Source organism: Oculina patagonica, chromosome 6, assembly GCF_052425735.1.
Source record: "Oculina patagonica isolate OP01 chromosome 6, crgOcupat, whole genome shotgun sequence".
Classification (NCBI taxonomy): Eukaryota; Metazoa; Cnidaria; class Anthozoa; order Scleractinia; family Oculinidae; genus Oculina; species Oculina patagonica.
In genome coordinates, this window is record NC_135763.1 from 20,936,010 (window position 1) to 20,953,655 (window position 17,646).

At 38.2% G+C, this 17,646-nt stretch overlaps 1 protein-coding gene across 1 annotated transcript; it reads left to right on the top strand.

Annotated features, from left to right (window-relative positions):
• The first annotated feature begins 898 nt into the window (after positions 1-898).
• On the top strand, positions 899-7,384 carry LOC144658536 (hatching enzyme 1.2-like). The gene is made up of 7 exons (XM_078518959.1): positions 899-1,096; positions 4,360-4,515; positions 4,597-4,717; positions 5,205-5,380; positions 5,588-5,848; positions 6,252-6,410; positions 7,003-7,384. The coding sequence occupies exons 1-6, from the start codon at positions 937-939 to the stop codon at positions 6,389-6,391; spliced, it is 1,014 nt and encodes a 337-aa protein (XP_078375085.1). The 5' UTR covers positions 899-936; the 3' UTR covers positions 6,392-6,410; positions 7,003-7,384.
• The last annotated feature ends 10,262 nt before the right edge of the window (positions 7,385-17,646 follow it).

Below are 17,646 nucleotides of genomic sequence, written 5' to 3' on the forward strand. Positions count from 1 at the left end.
TATCGACTTGAGCTACATTTCTAACAGCTGTTCAACATTAATGCCGGGGTCAGTCACCTTTCAAGAAAGAGCTGTTTAGTGTATAGTGTGAATAATTCGCGTTCTTCTATAGCTTCAGGGCACCACTTTTCAAGTCTGTGAAATGTGTTTACAACGGTTTAATTAAAAATGGCAACGGTTATGTCCTTTTAATTAATTAACGAAACAGTTCAAAAGCACCAGCTGGTTGTATTTATAATTTCAGGTTAATACAACAGATTACCAATAAGAATAAGGTTTTTTTTTTCAGTTTACACTGAAGCAGTAAAAAGACATCTCTGTACACATTTACTTGTATGGCCGGACAGAATACTTCTCAATTGTCCTATGTCGAGGACTGCTCAAGGATCCGGCGAATTAAACATTTGGCGAGATTTTATATGGTTCATGCGCGCACCAAGCACGATCAACATCTCAGCTTGATTTTAATCACGTTTTTGATAAGATTTGTGAGTAGATACATTTTTGGTGAACACGCAACTGTCAACCAAATTTACAAATTAGGCCAAATTGTTAATTGATGTATTGATAATTGCTCAGGTTGTCAAAGCGACAAATGTTAAATCGATAAGCTATTATCAAGTCCTGATGCCCGCTTGAATTACAATAATATGCATGGCAAGAGCGTCCTTCAACATGCACACAGCAAGAAACACTATGAATAAAGTTAACTACAAATTATTTCCAAAAATTCCAGCTCATTCGCCTTTGAAAAACCTTCGGAAGTCATAAGTGGCTTATTGTTTGCGGCGTGGGTGATGACGTCATGTTCTACCCACTCATTTGATTTTTCTACTGTTGATGATAATAGTTTCGTGTTACTAAAATCACAATAAAGGACTGCAGCAGAGTATGTGGCCAACCCAAAAAACAACTGTGCAAAACAAAAGGAACTAAATGCACCAAGCCGAAACATTCGATCAACAGTTTGACTTGGCGATGAAGATGAAATTTCATCTCTATGTACTGATTTGGTTGTCGGTAACACAGAATTCCATTGCACGTAGTATAGTGAAACACTCACATCAAAAACATGACTGGACTACGGAAAATGGAGGTGGGTTTTAATATTTCTACCATATTGCTTCAGAAAACGCATCATAACAGAATATTTTTTAACGAGATAGTAGATGTGAATAAGTTTCCTTGAATTTTGCAGTTAAAACTGTTTTATGAAAAACGCTTTTTAATTACTGATATGTAATCCGACTCGAAGTCCGAGTGTTTAATGTTATTATGTAAAACTCATTTTACCACACATATTTTTGACACAATAATCCACCGATTTATAGTTAACTTATATGGCTCGTCTTATGGTTATAATCCATTGCCGCATGGAATTGTTTTCAGTCGCTTCAAGAGATAAATTATTATTTCTGGTTAACTTGTTATAAACATGACTCCAAGTTGTTTCATTGGATTGATGGAGGGCCTGGCTTTTGTATGCCTCTTTAGCTAGCCTTGCACCACTGCAAATATCTCAGTATTTCCAGGGGTTTTTTGATAAGTGTTTGTTTTATGGCATTAATGCCCTTTTTCTAAGACTATAAACATGTAACAAACTGAACCAGCGCTGGGCAAACCCAGCAGACCCAGCAGGCGGTTGATCTGTAAGATCCACAAGCCATGAAAATTATCCAGCTTTACAACAGTAAAACAGTAAAACATATTGAAACTATGAATCAGTGTCAAACGCTTTCTGTGTCTCACATCCTTTGTTACACCAAAATCTACTCCAATTAACTCAGTCAAGTGCAAAGCAAGGGAGACAATATGTGACGTGTGGACCGATGATTACTTAGTGCAGTAAGTTAGTGTTCTGCATAGAACGATAGGTTTGTACTTTTGCCAAAAACTTATCTGTTACTTTTTAGTAATGGAGCTCCGGACATTTCAACTGACTAAAAAGTTGCCTCCCAAAAAAACTAAACCAGCTGTTTTGAGAATTGCCTCTGGTTGTGGATTTATTCTTCGACGTAATCTGATGGAAGTGTTGTTTTTATTATAATGTATTGTTTTGTTACCAGTTGAACGCACTTCAAATACAGTTAGTGCGCACTTACATTGACATTAAGGGATTAAACAAAACTGGCTCTTTAAAAAGTTTATAGCTGTTGTTTGAAACACGGTATTGTCAGTGAAAGCAGTTGAAGGCTATTTCTATGCTGTTATTCTTTTTTTAAACGCGTGTCAGCTACCTGCTATCAGGCGCTCTGTTTCAGCGAGAAAAGTTTGCAGAATCGCAACCGTTCTTTGGGTCGTCACGCAGCCCTTCTCCCCACACACGACGGAAGCAGGGGCAGCGAAAATAGAACGCCTGATTTTTTTCATCTCAACGCTTTTGGAGGAAAAAAATACGAACTTGTCGGTACCATTTGTCAAGTATTTGGATCGGTTACGGAGCGTTTAAAAGTAAAAATATTCGCGTATTTGAGGGAATGAAAATATATGCTTGTTCTTATCAGGCGCCCATTTATATATAAACGAAATTCCCCGAAATAAAAAAAAACTGCCTGAGACGTTTGACCGTGGTGAAGGTATTCACGGGCGACCCTTCCACGCAGGCGTTTTTAGGAGCTTTCAATCGCCCATAAAAAAGACTGCGTGGGAGGCTAGGGCGTCCCATGTTGTATTCACAAATGAGGATCTGTTAGGGTTTGTATACATGTCGCCTGTCTGAATTTGAAAGCTTTTCATGTCGTAATTTCGAACAGGTTTGTTGTCGCTGTCGGAGTTTCGCCATTTTGTTCAAACAGCAGGATTGTCTCAGGTATTTTAAACGGTCCTTTAATGTATTTCTCGCCAAATGAAAACCGCGTGACTAACAGGTACAGAGAAGGAGTTTCTCAGGCACGCAGTTAAATAGTTTTATTTTCTTGACCAATCAAAATCTGTCTACTGTGAACAAAGCGCACAGAGCAGGGCTTTCTCTTGCACTTTAAAAGAGTAGTTAAAATTAATTTAATTTTTTAACAGATTGAAAAACGTTATGACTATAACCTTAAGTACACAAAAACAGGAGTTTCTAACCCTGAGGGCATGACAGGCGGTATCATTGTGTTTTTAGGCAAGACACTTTATTCTCATAGTGCCTCTATTCACCTAAGTGTATGAATGGACCAGACTGGCAAATTTACTTCAGCGATCGAGAATTGGGAACTAAATTTGTCGGACAAGTATTGAAACAGTTTTAATTTCCTGAATAAAATGCCCTAGGGTCAGTAGTCCAGTCCCTGAACTCTCTCTTCCCGCGGAAGAGAGAGTTCAGGGACTGGACTATAGGATCAGAGAAACTCCTGCTCTTGTGTACTTTTGGTTGTATAATTTTAAGGGTTTTTTTTTTTTAAAAAAAGGCTCTTTCAAAATGCCGAGAAACTCCTGCTCTTTCAATTAAGGAAAAACACATTAATTTAAAATACCTGAGAAACGAAATTCCGTCAGCGACATGCAAACCAGTTCGACTGCGACATAACAAGCCTTCAACATACCGTGCCTTAATACTGCAGGACCTAAAAACGCCTGTCGTGTCGTTTTACACAATTTTATTTTTTCTATGTCGCTGTGAACGCCGTGTCGCTTGTGTCCCGATTTATTTTATCGATTTATCCCCGGCAATCTTAGACAATCATGGAAAACTAGATTGTTAAGGACGACGAAGAAACAGTCAAAACTTCCGACCGATTACAAATATTCAGTTCTTACGGTAAACACGTCAAACGCTTGAATATCGCAAAGAAAGAAATGCATTCCAGCACTACGTCAGGGATTATACAGTCATGAGTGGTTCTACCTTTACAACCGTTACCATTGTTAAAAGAAAACACCAACAGTAAGATGCTTAAGTTTGTTGTTGAATTTAAACACCAAAATTTTGTGTAACACCTACCTAAAATCTTTTAACAAACACCCTAAGACTACAGCAGTGCAAAATCTGTGGTTTCATATTTTGCGCTTTTAACAGGAACATGTCCACAGAAATGATAAGACTTTGTGTCGTCTAGCATTTTAATGACCAGAAAACCAAGGTGCACATTCGAGTTAAAACCTTCTTACACTGACATAATATTCCGTCCCATGCCTCGGAGTATGTACAGAACTAAAGTGACAAATCGAAAAAAATAACTACGTCCGGGTAAGACGCCACCTTACTTATAAGAACGCAAAACTTATTTTCGAAAATAATAGGTATGTAAGATCATATACTTCACGTCACTACCTATACCTACGTAATATGAAAGAAATTAGAGAAATCCAGTTAATTATTGCTTTGTATAATTATCATCTGCGTGCTAAAGCTAACAAAGATCATTTTCTTTGCAGTGAAAAACAAAAGGGTTTATGAAGGGGACATATTCCTGGACCGAAATACTCAGTACCTACTCAAATCCCTAAGGAAGCGCCCTGTTCGAAGTGCCATCTCAGCCCCACATCGAAAATGGTCTTCCAATAAGATACCATACGACTTTGGAGGAGTTAGTGAGTATTTTTCCTTCTTCCCTTTATAATGCTTGTACGTGCCATATCAGAATATCAAGGTTGTTACCCCTTTTTTTCCAGGTTCGTCAGTGAAAGAAGCTGTCAAACTTGCAGTCCTTGAATTTGAAAAGCACACATGCATCAGATTTGTTCCCAGGAAAACAGAAAAGGACTACGTCCATATCGTGTCTTATGGAAAAAAGTAAGTCTTATACACAATGGGTCAATATGAAAAAAAGACGCCGCTTTTGATTGGACGATAACAATAATCATTGACTGATTGGTTGATTAATTGACTGATTGGTTGATTGATTGATTGATTGAGTAATTGGTTGATTGATTGATTGATTGGTTGATTGATTGACTGATTGATTGATCGATTGACTGATTGGTTGATTGATTGAGTGATTGGTTGATTGATTGACTGATTGATTGATTGATTGATTGACTGATTGGTTGATTGATTGATTAACTGATTGGTTGGTTGATTGATTGATTGATTGATTGATTGATTGATTGATTGATTGATTGACTGATTGGTTGATTGATTGAGTGACTGGTTGATCGATTGACTGATTGATTGATTGGTTGATTGATTGATGGATGGATGGATGGATGGATGGATGGATGGATGGATGGATGGATTGATTGATTGACTGATTGATTGTTAATTGATTATTCGTCCATAGATGCTGGTCGTCGATCGGTCGTGGTGGTGGTAAACAGAGAGTGTCATTAGGGAAAGGTTGTGAGCGGAAAGGAATAGCCATTCATGAACTAATGCATGTCTTGGGCTTCTTTCATGAACAGTCCCGGCTTGACAGAGATAAATATGTCACTGTTTATTGGAGTAATGTTGATAAAGGTAAGATGTGACGCATACACCGACGTATTATAATCATTATATAGAAGAGTCATGCTCCGAATGGCTGAAATTGATAATCGATAGTAGCAGTTGACTGAGTCTCTCTGTTCATTGAAAATTTAAAGGCGTGTGTGAGTCCTGTAGCACTCATTTGTTAGATGGTAAGGCGTTTCATTAATGGCTCTCGTTTTTCTCGTTACGCTTTAGATCAAACCTACAACTTCCAAAAATACAGCCATGGAGAAGCAGATACGTTAGCTCTGCCGTATGATTATGGCTCCATAATGCACTATCCAAAATACGCCTTCACTGGCAATGGCTACCCAACGATCGTACCAAAAGATGGAAACGCTGCCATTGGCCAGCGGCTTGCTCTCAGCAAAATTGACATAAAAAAGATCAATAAATTTTACAAATGTTCATCTTACACAACAAGCACCACAACTGAGGCTACCACAATACCAACAGGTGAGTTGGTCTTGTATGATTTGAGTTTGTAACGATGTATGCCGAGTAGGAGGAATTATCAATCAATGACTTCAGACTTATTATTAGGTATTCCTATGTACTACTGAGTGATGAATGAAAAGTTAACTCCGATATGAATAGCAACTAGATACAAACAGTCAACAGCTAACGACGAAATATGAATTTTTAAATGCAATATTGTTTCAAACTTTTGTCTGAGTTTAAATTCGCTGAACATAATTGTACTTGTGGCATTTGGCATTTGTAAAGAAAGTCTGTGTAGGATCTCTTACATTACTCAAATGATTCTTCATTTAGACGTGGTCTTGCTAAATCATAACGAAGTTGTGTATTAAACGATTTGAGAATTGTATTTGTCATTTTTTCAATGTTGTGTTGTCAGATCCGCCAGTGAAAAGATATTGTAGCAACAGAAGCTCTTACTGCTATTTGTGGGCGTATATGGGTTACTGCCGGCACCGCAATTCAAGCTACAAGAATTACATGAAAATCAATTGCAGGCAAAGCTGTAAATTGTGCTGAGACAAGTTCACTCTGGCAAGTACGTACATAGTTGTGTAGTATATGTTTCGGAATCACTCTGCACTTGCCTCGTTCCTAGGCCTCTATTTTCGTCGCGGTCACGTGGTACGGATACGTCACCGAAGGCCTGTGAAGGCCTGGGAAAAAACCGTACAGAAACTAGGCAAACTCTGCCCCATCATCGGCTAAAGTAACATACAAAGTGTGCATTAGATACGACAGAGGGGAGAGGGGGCGATTACAAATAAACCACACGCGAAAGGCAAAACAAAGGCAATACTTAGAAGAAAAGGCATGGTTCTCTGCTGAAATAGAAGCTCCTTTTGCACAGCGAAGCTAACAACATCAAGCACCTCACACCGTGGCTGAACAGTGGCTTAGAAGTCAGCAGAGAACTATTCCTTTCCTTCCGGGAATCCTTTGCTTTGCTTTTCACGTGCTGATTATTGTTATTAACATTCGCTTATGGTATGACATCTGGTATCTGTATGCGTTCGGCTTTTTGTGCTTCTTAGTAACATACCTTTGGATAACTCATCAGTTCAAGCCGCCAGATGTTGCACTTACTTATAGCAGGTTCTTACTCAGATGCTGTTTTTATTTTGTTTCAGAACGTACGACTATGGATAGCTACATTATGGTGGTTTGAAAACCACGTGACCTTCAATAAAAAACCCTTTTGGGGGCCGTGTAACAAAAAAATAATTACACAAACAAGATATAAAATAAATAAAATTAAATAATTAAATAATTAAGTACGATTAAATAATTCTACGGCTCGATATTACAGCTTTCAGTCTAAAATTTGGCATGAAGCATCTCTGTGTGACTCTTTATAACCCTAAATTTTTGTTTTTGATGAAAATCTTTCGAGAGCCGAGAAATTAGCAATTCTGTTCAACGTGCCCATACATTGCTCTGTAATTAATAATGAAATAAGTACCATTAAATAATTCTACGGCTTGAATTTTACATCTTTCAGTCTAAAATTTGACATGACAGGGGCGTAGCCAGCTTTTTAAAGAGTTGTAGGCCTGGTCAATCGGCCCTAAGGCCGCTTTTCGAGGGGATTGGGGCAGAGGAGCTCGACCGAGGATTTTTTTCATCAACTCTCCAAAAACAGAGGTTTGAATAACATTTTTCATAAGCGACTTCCGATAGTGTACTAGGCGACGGTAACCACAAAAGGGGCCCTAAGGCCCCCTTTTCTTAAAGGCTCTGGGGCATGCCGTCCCGCAGAAAAATAGAAGAAGAAGAAGAAGAAGCTCGTAAATGCGATTTCCTGCATTCCGGGAATCAAAAGAAGTGCTGTTAATGATTATTTTTATTGAACACAGAACAGGTTTCGTAAACAAACTATTTCTTTAGATGCAAATCTTATAAGCGGAGTCTTAACAGACGGCAGTAAGAGGCCCTATAGGCGGCGATAGACTGCCGATAGCCAGCTTTAATGGAAATCCCCGAAGAAAGCTTTCTCCTTTACTTTCTGCTGATGGTATGTGTATTTCACAGCACCTAAATAATAAAGAATTGCGCCAGTATTCACTCATTCCAAAATAAACGCACTTGTCTTTTACGGCACATGCCATTGTGCGTTTGTCTGTCACCTGGCCAGTCTAGAAGGCTCCCGAGTTTGCACTTGCCAGATGGGCCAAATGGCGGATCCAGACCTACAGAAAATGGGTGCCTCGATCATCCAGACCCTAAAAAAAGGTTGGCCGCTCTCGAAAATAATCGGATCTAGGGGAGGGTCCCTCTCCTAGATCCGCCACTGGAGCCTTGATCTCATCGCCAAAGGGTACTTGTGATATGTATAATGCTAAGATACGTTACAAATTGCTTTCAATTTATCTTGAAAGAGTTTCAGCCTGAAGTTTTTCTATCGTACATTTTCAAAATACAAGCTCGAGTGGGTTGAAAAATTTGTAGGCCCGGGCCTACGGGCCTATAGGCTAGCTACGCCCCTGCATGAAGTATCTCTGTTTGACTCTTAATAACCCTACGTTTTGATTTTTGATAAAAATCTTTCAAGAGTTGAGAAATTTGCGATTCTGTGCAACGTGCCCATACATTGCTCTGTAATTAATGATGAAATAAGTACCATTAAATAATTCTACGGCTTGAATATTACACCTTTCAGTCTAACATTTGGCATGAAGTATCCCTGTTTGACTCTTAATAACCCTACCTTTTGATTTTTGATAAAAATCTTTCAAGAGTTGAGAAATTTGCGATTCTGTGATGTACCTATACATTGCTCTGTAATTATGTAAATCATCTCTGTGATTAAATAATTCTCGCTCGAATATTACACCTTTCATTCTAAAATTTGGCATGAAGTACCTTTTATGACTCTTAATAACCCTACATTTTTGTTTTTGGTGTGGATCTTTCAAGACTTGAGAAATAAGCAATTCTGTGCAACGTGCCCATACATTGCTCTGTAATTGCATAAATTTAAATCATTCGCTACGCTTGAATATTATTGCAACATGCAGTGCAGAAATTTGGTGGAAATTATCTCTGTACGACAAACTAAAACAAAGCGATTTTTTAGTGTTTTTCTTACTCATAACCGAGTAATTAAACATGTTTTTTTAAAGCGCGTCCAAATATAATATCAGTTAAAATATACAAAACAAAATATTTTGTACCATAGGGCCGAATCGCACTAGCGGACAAGTTTTAAATGTCATGACATTTTTGACAAAAACAAAATTGTCGCGACAAGTCAGAGACATCTTGAAGAGAACAAAAGGTGAAATTATTAGTACAATAGCTTTGCACGTGCTTCTGACATCCCTGTACATTTCTCAGCACGGCCGTCTTGGACAAACATTTAATATGCAGTACCACGCGGTAAAAAAATTCTAAAAAAATTTGCATTTAGAGCACGCGTGTTCTCATGCAGTGGAATAATGAGTCGTCTCAAGATAACTTTTTCTTATCTCATTCTTACATTGGGCAAATACTTCGCTTATAAACATGCCTTGCCTATCGCGGAAAGATTTTGCGGCTGAATTATGATAGTGAGAGCCACATCACGGTGCATACTATCGCAAACATTTTGGTGTGCGTGTTGTTATTAGGTCCAGTTTGGGCCAAACACAATAGCCAATCAACAACGTATTGTTATCTGGCATTACGAGGGCATGGGAATGCGACTTGTCATGAAATGTCCTGCCTCGAGGCAGGACTTCGGCCCCTTTGATGATTTGTCCGTTTTGACAAAATTTGCCCTTGTCCAACAAGTCGTACGCACTTGTTTTTGCAATTGTTTGACAAAATGTATCGCGCGTGCAACGCGGACCAATAATAAGACAGCTGCTTCTTTGTTTTCCTAAAATGTTGGACAAGTTGTAGGTCTCGAAAAACGTAATCGCACTTGTGTTCTGCAACAAGTGACTCATTAATGATGAAATCCACCATTTGTTACAAAATTTGTCCGCTAGTGCGATTCGGCCCTATACAAAGTTACGATAGCTTAGTTGGTAGAAAACACTTCTACAGAAGTTGTGTATGCCTTGGTCGTTGGTTCAAATCCAAATGGAAGCCATTTTTTTCTTTTTTTCTCTTTTTCTTTTTTAAAGTCAGTATGCCGTTTTATTTAAAAGTTTAAAGGCTGAACAAACACAACAGTAAATTTTGATATTTCAGTATGTTGAGATCGAACGCCGGCTATTTCAGTGAGACTTCAACCGCTGATGTCAAGAGAATTGGAACGCTTGTAGTGCAGAAAAAAAAAACACCACCGAGAAATCAAGCTATGCGAGCGAAATGTTCGTTCGTATATCTTTATCTTAATTTTGCTGGGCAAATGTCCCAAGTGTGTGCGTCCAACAAAAATTGTACACAATTTGAATCCTTTGCTGACTAGCAAGCTAGGAGCTACGTTGTTTGATATATAAGTGGTGTAGGGCCACTATCGTGCATGTTTAGAAAGTTAAAGACTATCGCACCTTTTAAATAAATATTAGCGAAATTTCATAAAAGTATGAGCGAAATTAAACATTTGAAAAAATAAACACACTTCTAAATTTCAAAGACATGTTTCGGACACTCCATATCCATTATCAGTTTGAAGATGTTTCTTTCAAAATTTGACATTTACACGGGCACACGTCTCAAAGAGGATATCCCCCTCTGTATTGTCTCCGTGACACTCCCCGAATAAGTAGTACCGCTCTACTTTTCCTCTTTCATGGATGTGGCGTTCATGGTATTTTCTAACTACATGTAAACGGATGATCTCGGAGAGTCAATAACAGTGAAATAATGTTAAATGTTATAACCGACCACAAAAATCACAAAAAAATGATTGTCACTATCTTGTTTGTGCGGTTGCCCCTAGATAAATAAATAAATAAATAAAAATAAATAAATAAATTAATAAATGCAAAGACAGTAAATGGTAAGCTTAGTTATACTATAGAAAAAAATTGTTCTTTGTCCCATGCTTGTGACAAACTGAATACAAGGTACGTGTAATTAGTAAAGTAATGTAGTTTGTGATATCATTATGGTTATCATTACATATAAGGTAAAGTTAGCTCCAAAGAGATAAAAAGTTAAGGCTTTCTTGAGTAACAGGCGATAAACTACCAGTCAGAGCAGTTGAGTTTGTCAGACTTTTCTTCAGCCTTGTGAGACCTTACCATGCCTTACTGAATGTTTCACTAACACCTATTTAAATTAAATCGGTTAAAAGAATTGTTGTAACGCAAATCTTCAAGTATAAAATATTGAAGACGCTTCCATGTTGCTTTACAAAATTCTACCTCAATTTGCCCGTAGTTGCGGCTTTTATCTTTTTGTCTCTCGCAAGGTATGCTAGTCCGAATGTGACAAAATATTATGTGGGATAATGTTTTATTTTAGGATATATTTTTATACATCATCCTTTTATGTTTATGTCAAGTTGTCATTTATTTATGTCAAAACACATTCTTCTATATCATTGTGGTTTTTGCTACATCAAATGATATTTTCATTTCACTGTTTCATACATAACGTGATTGATCTTGATGTCAAGTTGTCGCTCATTTTTACACATCAAGAACGTTTCTTACATGACGTTAGTAATTTTTTCGTGTCAAGTTGTCGCACATTTTTATATATCAAGAAAGGAGAGATCCTCTCTTGATCAGCAAATATCGCGGTCTGGCAGGAATCTCGGTAGTATAACCAGTTGAGCACAAACAAAATGGCGGCCAGTAATTGGTTCGAATATAGGTCGTTTAGCCCCCAAGACGTTTAACTCAGGGTTCATTAGCCCCCAACAGTAGTCGTTAAGTCCCCAACCCGAAGTCGATTAGCCCCAAAATATGTTATCTATTTACACTCACATCAACTCGACGAAAGGTAGGCTAGTTGGTTGTAAACATTCGATAAGGTTCGGTTTAGGTATTTGATTGAATATACACAAAGCCTCGCAATATTTGTGAAAGCAGTTAAATTGAGTTTCGCTTCTAGTTTTCGCTTCTAGATTTATTAAACTTATCTATTTACACTCTCAACTCAACTCGACAGAAAGTAGGCTACTTGTTTGTTAACATTCGATGAGGTTCGTTCTCGGTATTAATTAGTCCAGTTCCTGAACTCTCTCTTCCGCGCGCCCTTAGTTTATTTTAATCATCTAGTATAGTAACAGTTCTAGTTAATAATTAATTAAATAATAATTTTACTGTAAATATAAGAATTGTAATTTTAGATATTTTATTTGAAATTTTAATCTTAAATTTAAATACACGACCCCACAAGCTTTTAGCTTTAATTATTGCGGGCCCAAGGCGGGCCCAAGAGAGGCCCGCAACCCTAATCTTGACAGTGACCAGCGGATTACGTATTACGCGTGCGCTTCACGTTTATAAAGGCTATCTGCAAACCGGAAGTTGAAAATTTTGTTCTTCCACTAAGAACGATCGGAATGCGAAAAATGTGTCAATCACGACAGTTTGTCGTAACACCGGAAGAGAAAAATCTGTTCTCCAAGAACGATTGTCACATAAGATCTAGGCTCCTGTCACATGAAAGATTGCAAACATTACAATTTGCAGACTTGTATTACAGGTGTTGCTTTTGAGAAAATTTGCTCTGATTGTATCACATATAAACCACGGAAAAGCGAATGATTCCAACAACGGTTATTCTCGAGAAATTCGTTATAACACTGACAACATAGCGAGTTTATCGACCGAGGAAAATCACATCTCAATTCACACCGCGTGCTCGTCTACACTAAAAAAAAAACTGTCAATCAAAAAACAACTCTGACTGGTTCGCGGCCGGTTCGAGGCAATTAAGCGTGACGCGTTACTCGGAATAATTGTCTTTTGTCCAGTGATTTATCATTAATCGCGCCACGTTAATAAAAGGCGAGCACAACATAGCGAGTTTACCGACTGAGAAAAATCACATCTCAATTCACACCGCGTGCTCGATTACACTTCCCAAAACGATAAAAACATGCATTCCTTGCTTGATGCGTTACTCGGAATAATTGTCTTTTAGTCCATTTTATCATTTGTTTATCGACACTGCCATTTAAAATGACGCACTCTTGTACCAGTACCTTTTCTAAGTGCGTCAAGGCCCGCACTTTCTGACCTGTGGTTACCACTAGTCTATATCTTTATCTACCCTTTATAGGGGTTGAACCCAGGCGCGGAAAGAGAGAGTCCAGGATAACTTGCATACGCATGCTCGAAACAAACCAATCAGAGGCGATCAGAGGCGACAGAGGCGAGGAGTGTGGCGTCACTTGTTTGAGACGCGCGCGCTAGGTTAAAAATGCTCGCTCGAATGACGAATTCAAATACGCGACCAAGCGCGCGAATAAATGCAAGAAAAAAACCGTTCTCAATTGCATTCAAAACCAATTTAATAAAAAGCTACAAAACTAGGAATAGTTGACGGATAGCGATTTGTGTTTTTGCCGTTACCTTTTAGTAGACACTGACTGGAAAGCTAGGCTTTTTAAAGTTATAAAAGTATAATAAAGTTCTCACTAAATGAGTTGAAAGTGCCTTTAAAATAGTTAAAAGTTCCAGACGTTTCGGCTTAGCCCTTCATCAGTGGAAAGTCAGAATTTCAGTTGAAAACGCTCGCTGGAACTTTTAACTATTTTAAAGGCACTTTCAACTCATTTAGTGAGAACTTTATTATACTTTTGTACTTTTACAAGTGCCACGCAGCACAAGGAAATTTATTTTTCCTTTTATCATTGATTTTTTAAAGTTATTCCGGTGATCCAGCTTTAGTACACGGTCGCGTAGTTGAATTCGTCATCTGTGCGCGCGCGTTTTCAAAAGTGCTGCCAAATATGGTTTTTCCCCCAATTTTGGGGAGAAAACTGGCGCATGCGCATGCAAGTTATCCTGGACTCTCTCTTTCCGCGCCTGGGTTCAACCCCTATAAAGGGCGCGCGGAAGAGAGAGTCCAGGGACTGGACTAGGTATTAATCGATTGTATTGAATACTCAAAACCTTGTTAACATTCGATGAAGTTCCATTCGATAGATACTCGCAAATTGAACGAGGGGTGATTTCCATAGTTTTGAAGACAAATTAAGTTGGAGGCTAATCGACTTCGTGTTGGGGGCTAATCGACTTCGTGTTGGGGGCTAATCAACTTCAGTTTGGGCTAATCGACCGGGGGCTAAGCGACCTACATAATTTCGAACCGATTACTGTCCGCCATTTTGTTAATGCCCAACTGGTCATACCCAGACTCCTGCCTGACCGCGATATTTGCTGATCAAGAGAGGATCTCTCCTTTCTTGATATAATTATAAAAATGTGCGACAACTTGACATGAAAAAATTACTTACGTCATGTAAGAAACGTTCTTGATCTGTAAAAATGTGCGACAACTTGACATCAAGATCAATCACGTTATGTATGAAACAGTGATTATTTGTTTTAATGAAAATATCATTTGATATAGCAACAAAACACAATGACGTAGGAGAATGTGTTTTGACATAAATAAATGACAACTTGACATAAATATAAAAAGGATGATGTATAAAAATATATCTTAAAATGAAAAATTATGCCACTTGATATTTTGTCACGTTCGGACTAGCATAGCAAAGTCTCACACCAGTGGCTCGTTTCACTTCGAGAGAACGATAGCCTGACAAACAACAGAAACAATGCCCCTAAATAATAACAACTGCTACACTAGAATTACAAGTTGACAAGAGCAGGTAGCCTACTGTTATAAATACCTTAATTCTTTCGTGGGTATCTGTGGCCAGGGCTAACCCATTGGAATGGCAGGAGATACAATTTTAAAGCAAATGTTATACCGGCGTGACAGTATACACTGTGTATTTATATACATCATTTTTAATTATATTTAAAATAAGTAATTAATACATATACTAGTAAAAAAAACCAACAGCAACAAAGAAAGCCCTATATACAGTGAACCTCCCTGTGTGATACGTAAAATCACTAAACGCATGTAGTCGATAACTCTCGTATAAATATGGGGATACCAATAAAGTTGTTCTTGCTGTAAAGTTGTCGAGGCATTCAACCACTAGTGCCCTAATCAACTGGTTTGAAAATGTTCTATTGTTTTCAATTTTCGGAAAGCGAACCCTTGTGGGTTACACGAACTCCGATCATTCGTTCATTAAAACGTTTTTATGTCTGCTGTCTTATCCGCTGCTCGCTGTAAAAAAAATTCGATTACTATTCGGAGCTACGACTGCAGTATCCGATGCTACGGTTTTACATTCATCTTTCCCGAAAACATTCCCAGATCCTGCTACTCTTTCGATTCTACCATTTTTCTATTTACCACTGTAGTCAGATTCTACGATGTCACCTATAAGAATCCATCTAGAATTCAGTTTCCGATTATACGTTTCTTCCGATTCTTTAGGGACCATTCATTTTTTAGAAGGGGGGAGGGCCGGAGGAATCTTGGGGGGGGTCACTAATTTTTTACAGTGGCAAAAGGGGAGGGTCATCGTTATTTTCGTTTTTGAAAAGGGGGGGTCGCGTAGAAAAACACTGCATTTTAATCCAAATCAAAATCTTTTATTTTCAATAAATATTAAGTGATATAAAATGTGACAGGCCAAGCACGACTCCCGCTGGTTGCTAAATGTTAGCCTTCAGTCTGTTAACGGATGATTTGATTAACGCTCTCTATTTGATTTGATTAACGCTTTCAGTGATGATCTTTATGCCATTGTGTTTGCTAGCTCTGTGGCATATTTTGTTAGGTTTATCGGCTCATGTTTGTTGAAAGATTCTTAAAAGCCTTTAAAGAAATGTTGTAGTCTATATTGTGTATCGGATCAGTGGATTTCTAACTGTCAACTCGTATTCTAAAGTGGCGGTTAGTTCGTAGGATAACGTTTCGTTACCACAGTTGCGAGGGTCTATAAAGATCCGAGTCTTTTGAAGGCTACTGCAGTCTCTAAACATTGAGAGCAATGGTTTCTTTGAGTTGTTTTTAAGCTCCCCTTAGTTTGAGTTGTTGTGATTTGCGCTCTGGGAGCTATAAAAGACATAAAACTTTACCTCCATTATTGTTGATCTGTTTTGTTGCGTTACTTGCATCCACCAAATAAATTCTATGGCAGTTTGATTACTGCGTTTGAAGTCTCTAGTATGCCGCAACCATCTCTTCTGGCAAATGTTTTATCTAAAGCAAGACTCAAGTTTCGGTCCTTCAGTGGACCTCATCAGATGCTCCTATGTCAAAGTCTCATTGAATGATTTGAAATCAATCGATTTGCCGTATTTGTACTTGTCTGCAGGATCGAAAATTCTGGTTTTTAATTGGCTCACGTAAATGGACCAATTGTGTTAATGTAGTTTTGATTCGTGCCTAAGTGTGTTTGTTTATAAGGCTATTTTTCGCATTTTTTACCGTTAAAGGTGACTTCTGATGCTAAAGAGTGCGAGAGTAGTGTTCCACATAATGAAGAAGGGCTTCAATTCGTGTATATAGCACGGCGTACGTTTGACTGTAGCATAGATTTTTTTGCGATCAAAGATAATCTTGTGCAACACAGCGGAATGGAGCTCTGTCAAAAAGAGGTTTGATGTGAATTTTTTTTGAGGTGCATGTGTGTGTGTGTGGGGGGGGGGGGGGTCGCAAAATTTAATATTGCACTTTAGGGGAGGGCCTTCCTTTTTTTACTCTACTATAGGGGGAGGGCCAAAAAGTTTCAACTGAATACACACAGGGATTCCTCCGGCCCTCCCCCCTTCTAAAAAATGAATGGTCCCTTAGATCCTTTCAAAATCATTCATTTCTCTATGCATAATCGATAGACAATCGGAAGAATCGCATACTCGATCAGAAAAATCGTATAGTCAGAGAATAGTAGATTAACAATAGAAAGAATCTTATCATCTAAAAAAAAAAGGAGAATCGTGTTGACCTCGGAGAATCTTACGTCAAAACTCATATATTACTATTCTCTGATTAGCCATACTAGCACTCTTCGGGAGAGTTTACTGAGTCATGATTACAAGTTGGGTACTTGAATAAAGAAAGTTACTAGTTATATCAAAGTAGCTACATCAAGGATGACGCATATTACAAAAGTTAGCCTAAATTTTTAAACTTTGCAATTGGTAATCCGTCGTGTTAATTTCCCTCAGTCTTAAAACAATCCTGCCTTAGAAATCCTTGCAGCAAACGGTTGTGTAATTTCAATTTAATTTGTTGTCTGTTTTGTTTTGGAAATACCTCTTAAGAAGGCTCACAACACTTTTGAGAACTATCCAGCTCTTATACTTTGATGGGTCAATGTTACAAATAGTTATCAGTTACTGCTACAAAACTGATATCAAACAAATGCCCAATCGTGGTGAACAAATTGTGGTTATTTTTCTGACGTCACTGGTAACCATAGCAACAGCATAACCTGTTAAAAACAGCAATAATAACAAGAAAATTCAAGCAGTTTGTAAGCGGGCAGTTAATGTTTGACCACTTTTTTCAGTTCTTTGGCTAGAAAGGCACGGCGCCACATAGTAATTTTTTTTAAGGAAAGCGAACACTTGAGAAACACACAAGTCATGATTAGCGTCGTCCGACGACTCAAGACCGAGTTTCTTTGCGTGAGTTGGAGTAGTGAACCATAGGCGTACGGGCTGGGGGAGGCAGGGGAAGCTGCAGCCCCCCAAATTTTGGGCAACTCAGATTTTTTGGGCAGCAAGAGAACTTTGGGCAAAGCCAGTTTTTAAAGAAGGTTTTTTCGAAGAGATAGATATTTTTTA

What these genes read in the sequence shown, in the direction of transcription:
- LOC144658536 (XM_078518959.1), top strand. Translation starts at nt 937, where the DNA reads ATGCACCAAGCCGAAACATTCGATCAACAGTTTGACTTGGCGATGAAG. An exon ending in CTGGACTACGGAAAATGGAG is followed by an intron (nt 1,097 to 4,359) that starts GTGGGTTTTAAT and finishes TTTTCTTTGCAG; the next exon opens with TGAAAAACAAAAGGGTTTAT. An exon ending in ATCGTGTCTTATGGAAAAAA is followed by an intron (nt 4,718 to 5,204) that starts GTAAGTCTTATA and finishes ATTCGTCCATAG; the next exon opens with ATGCTGGTCGTCGATCGGTC.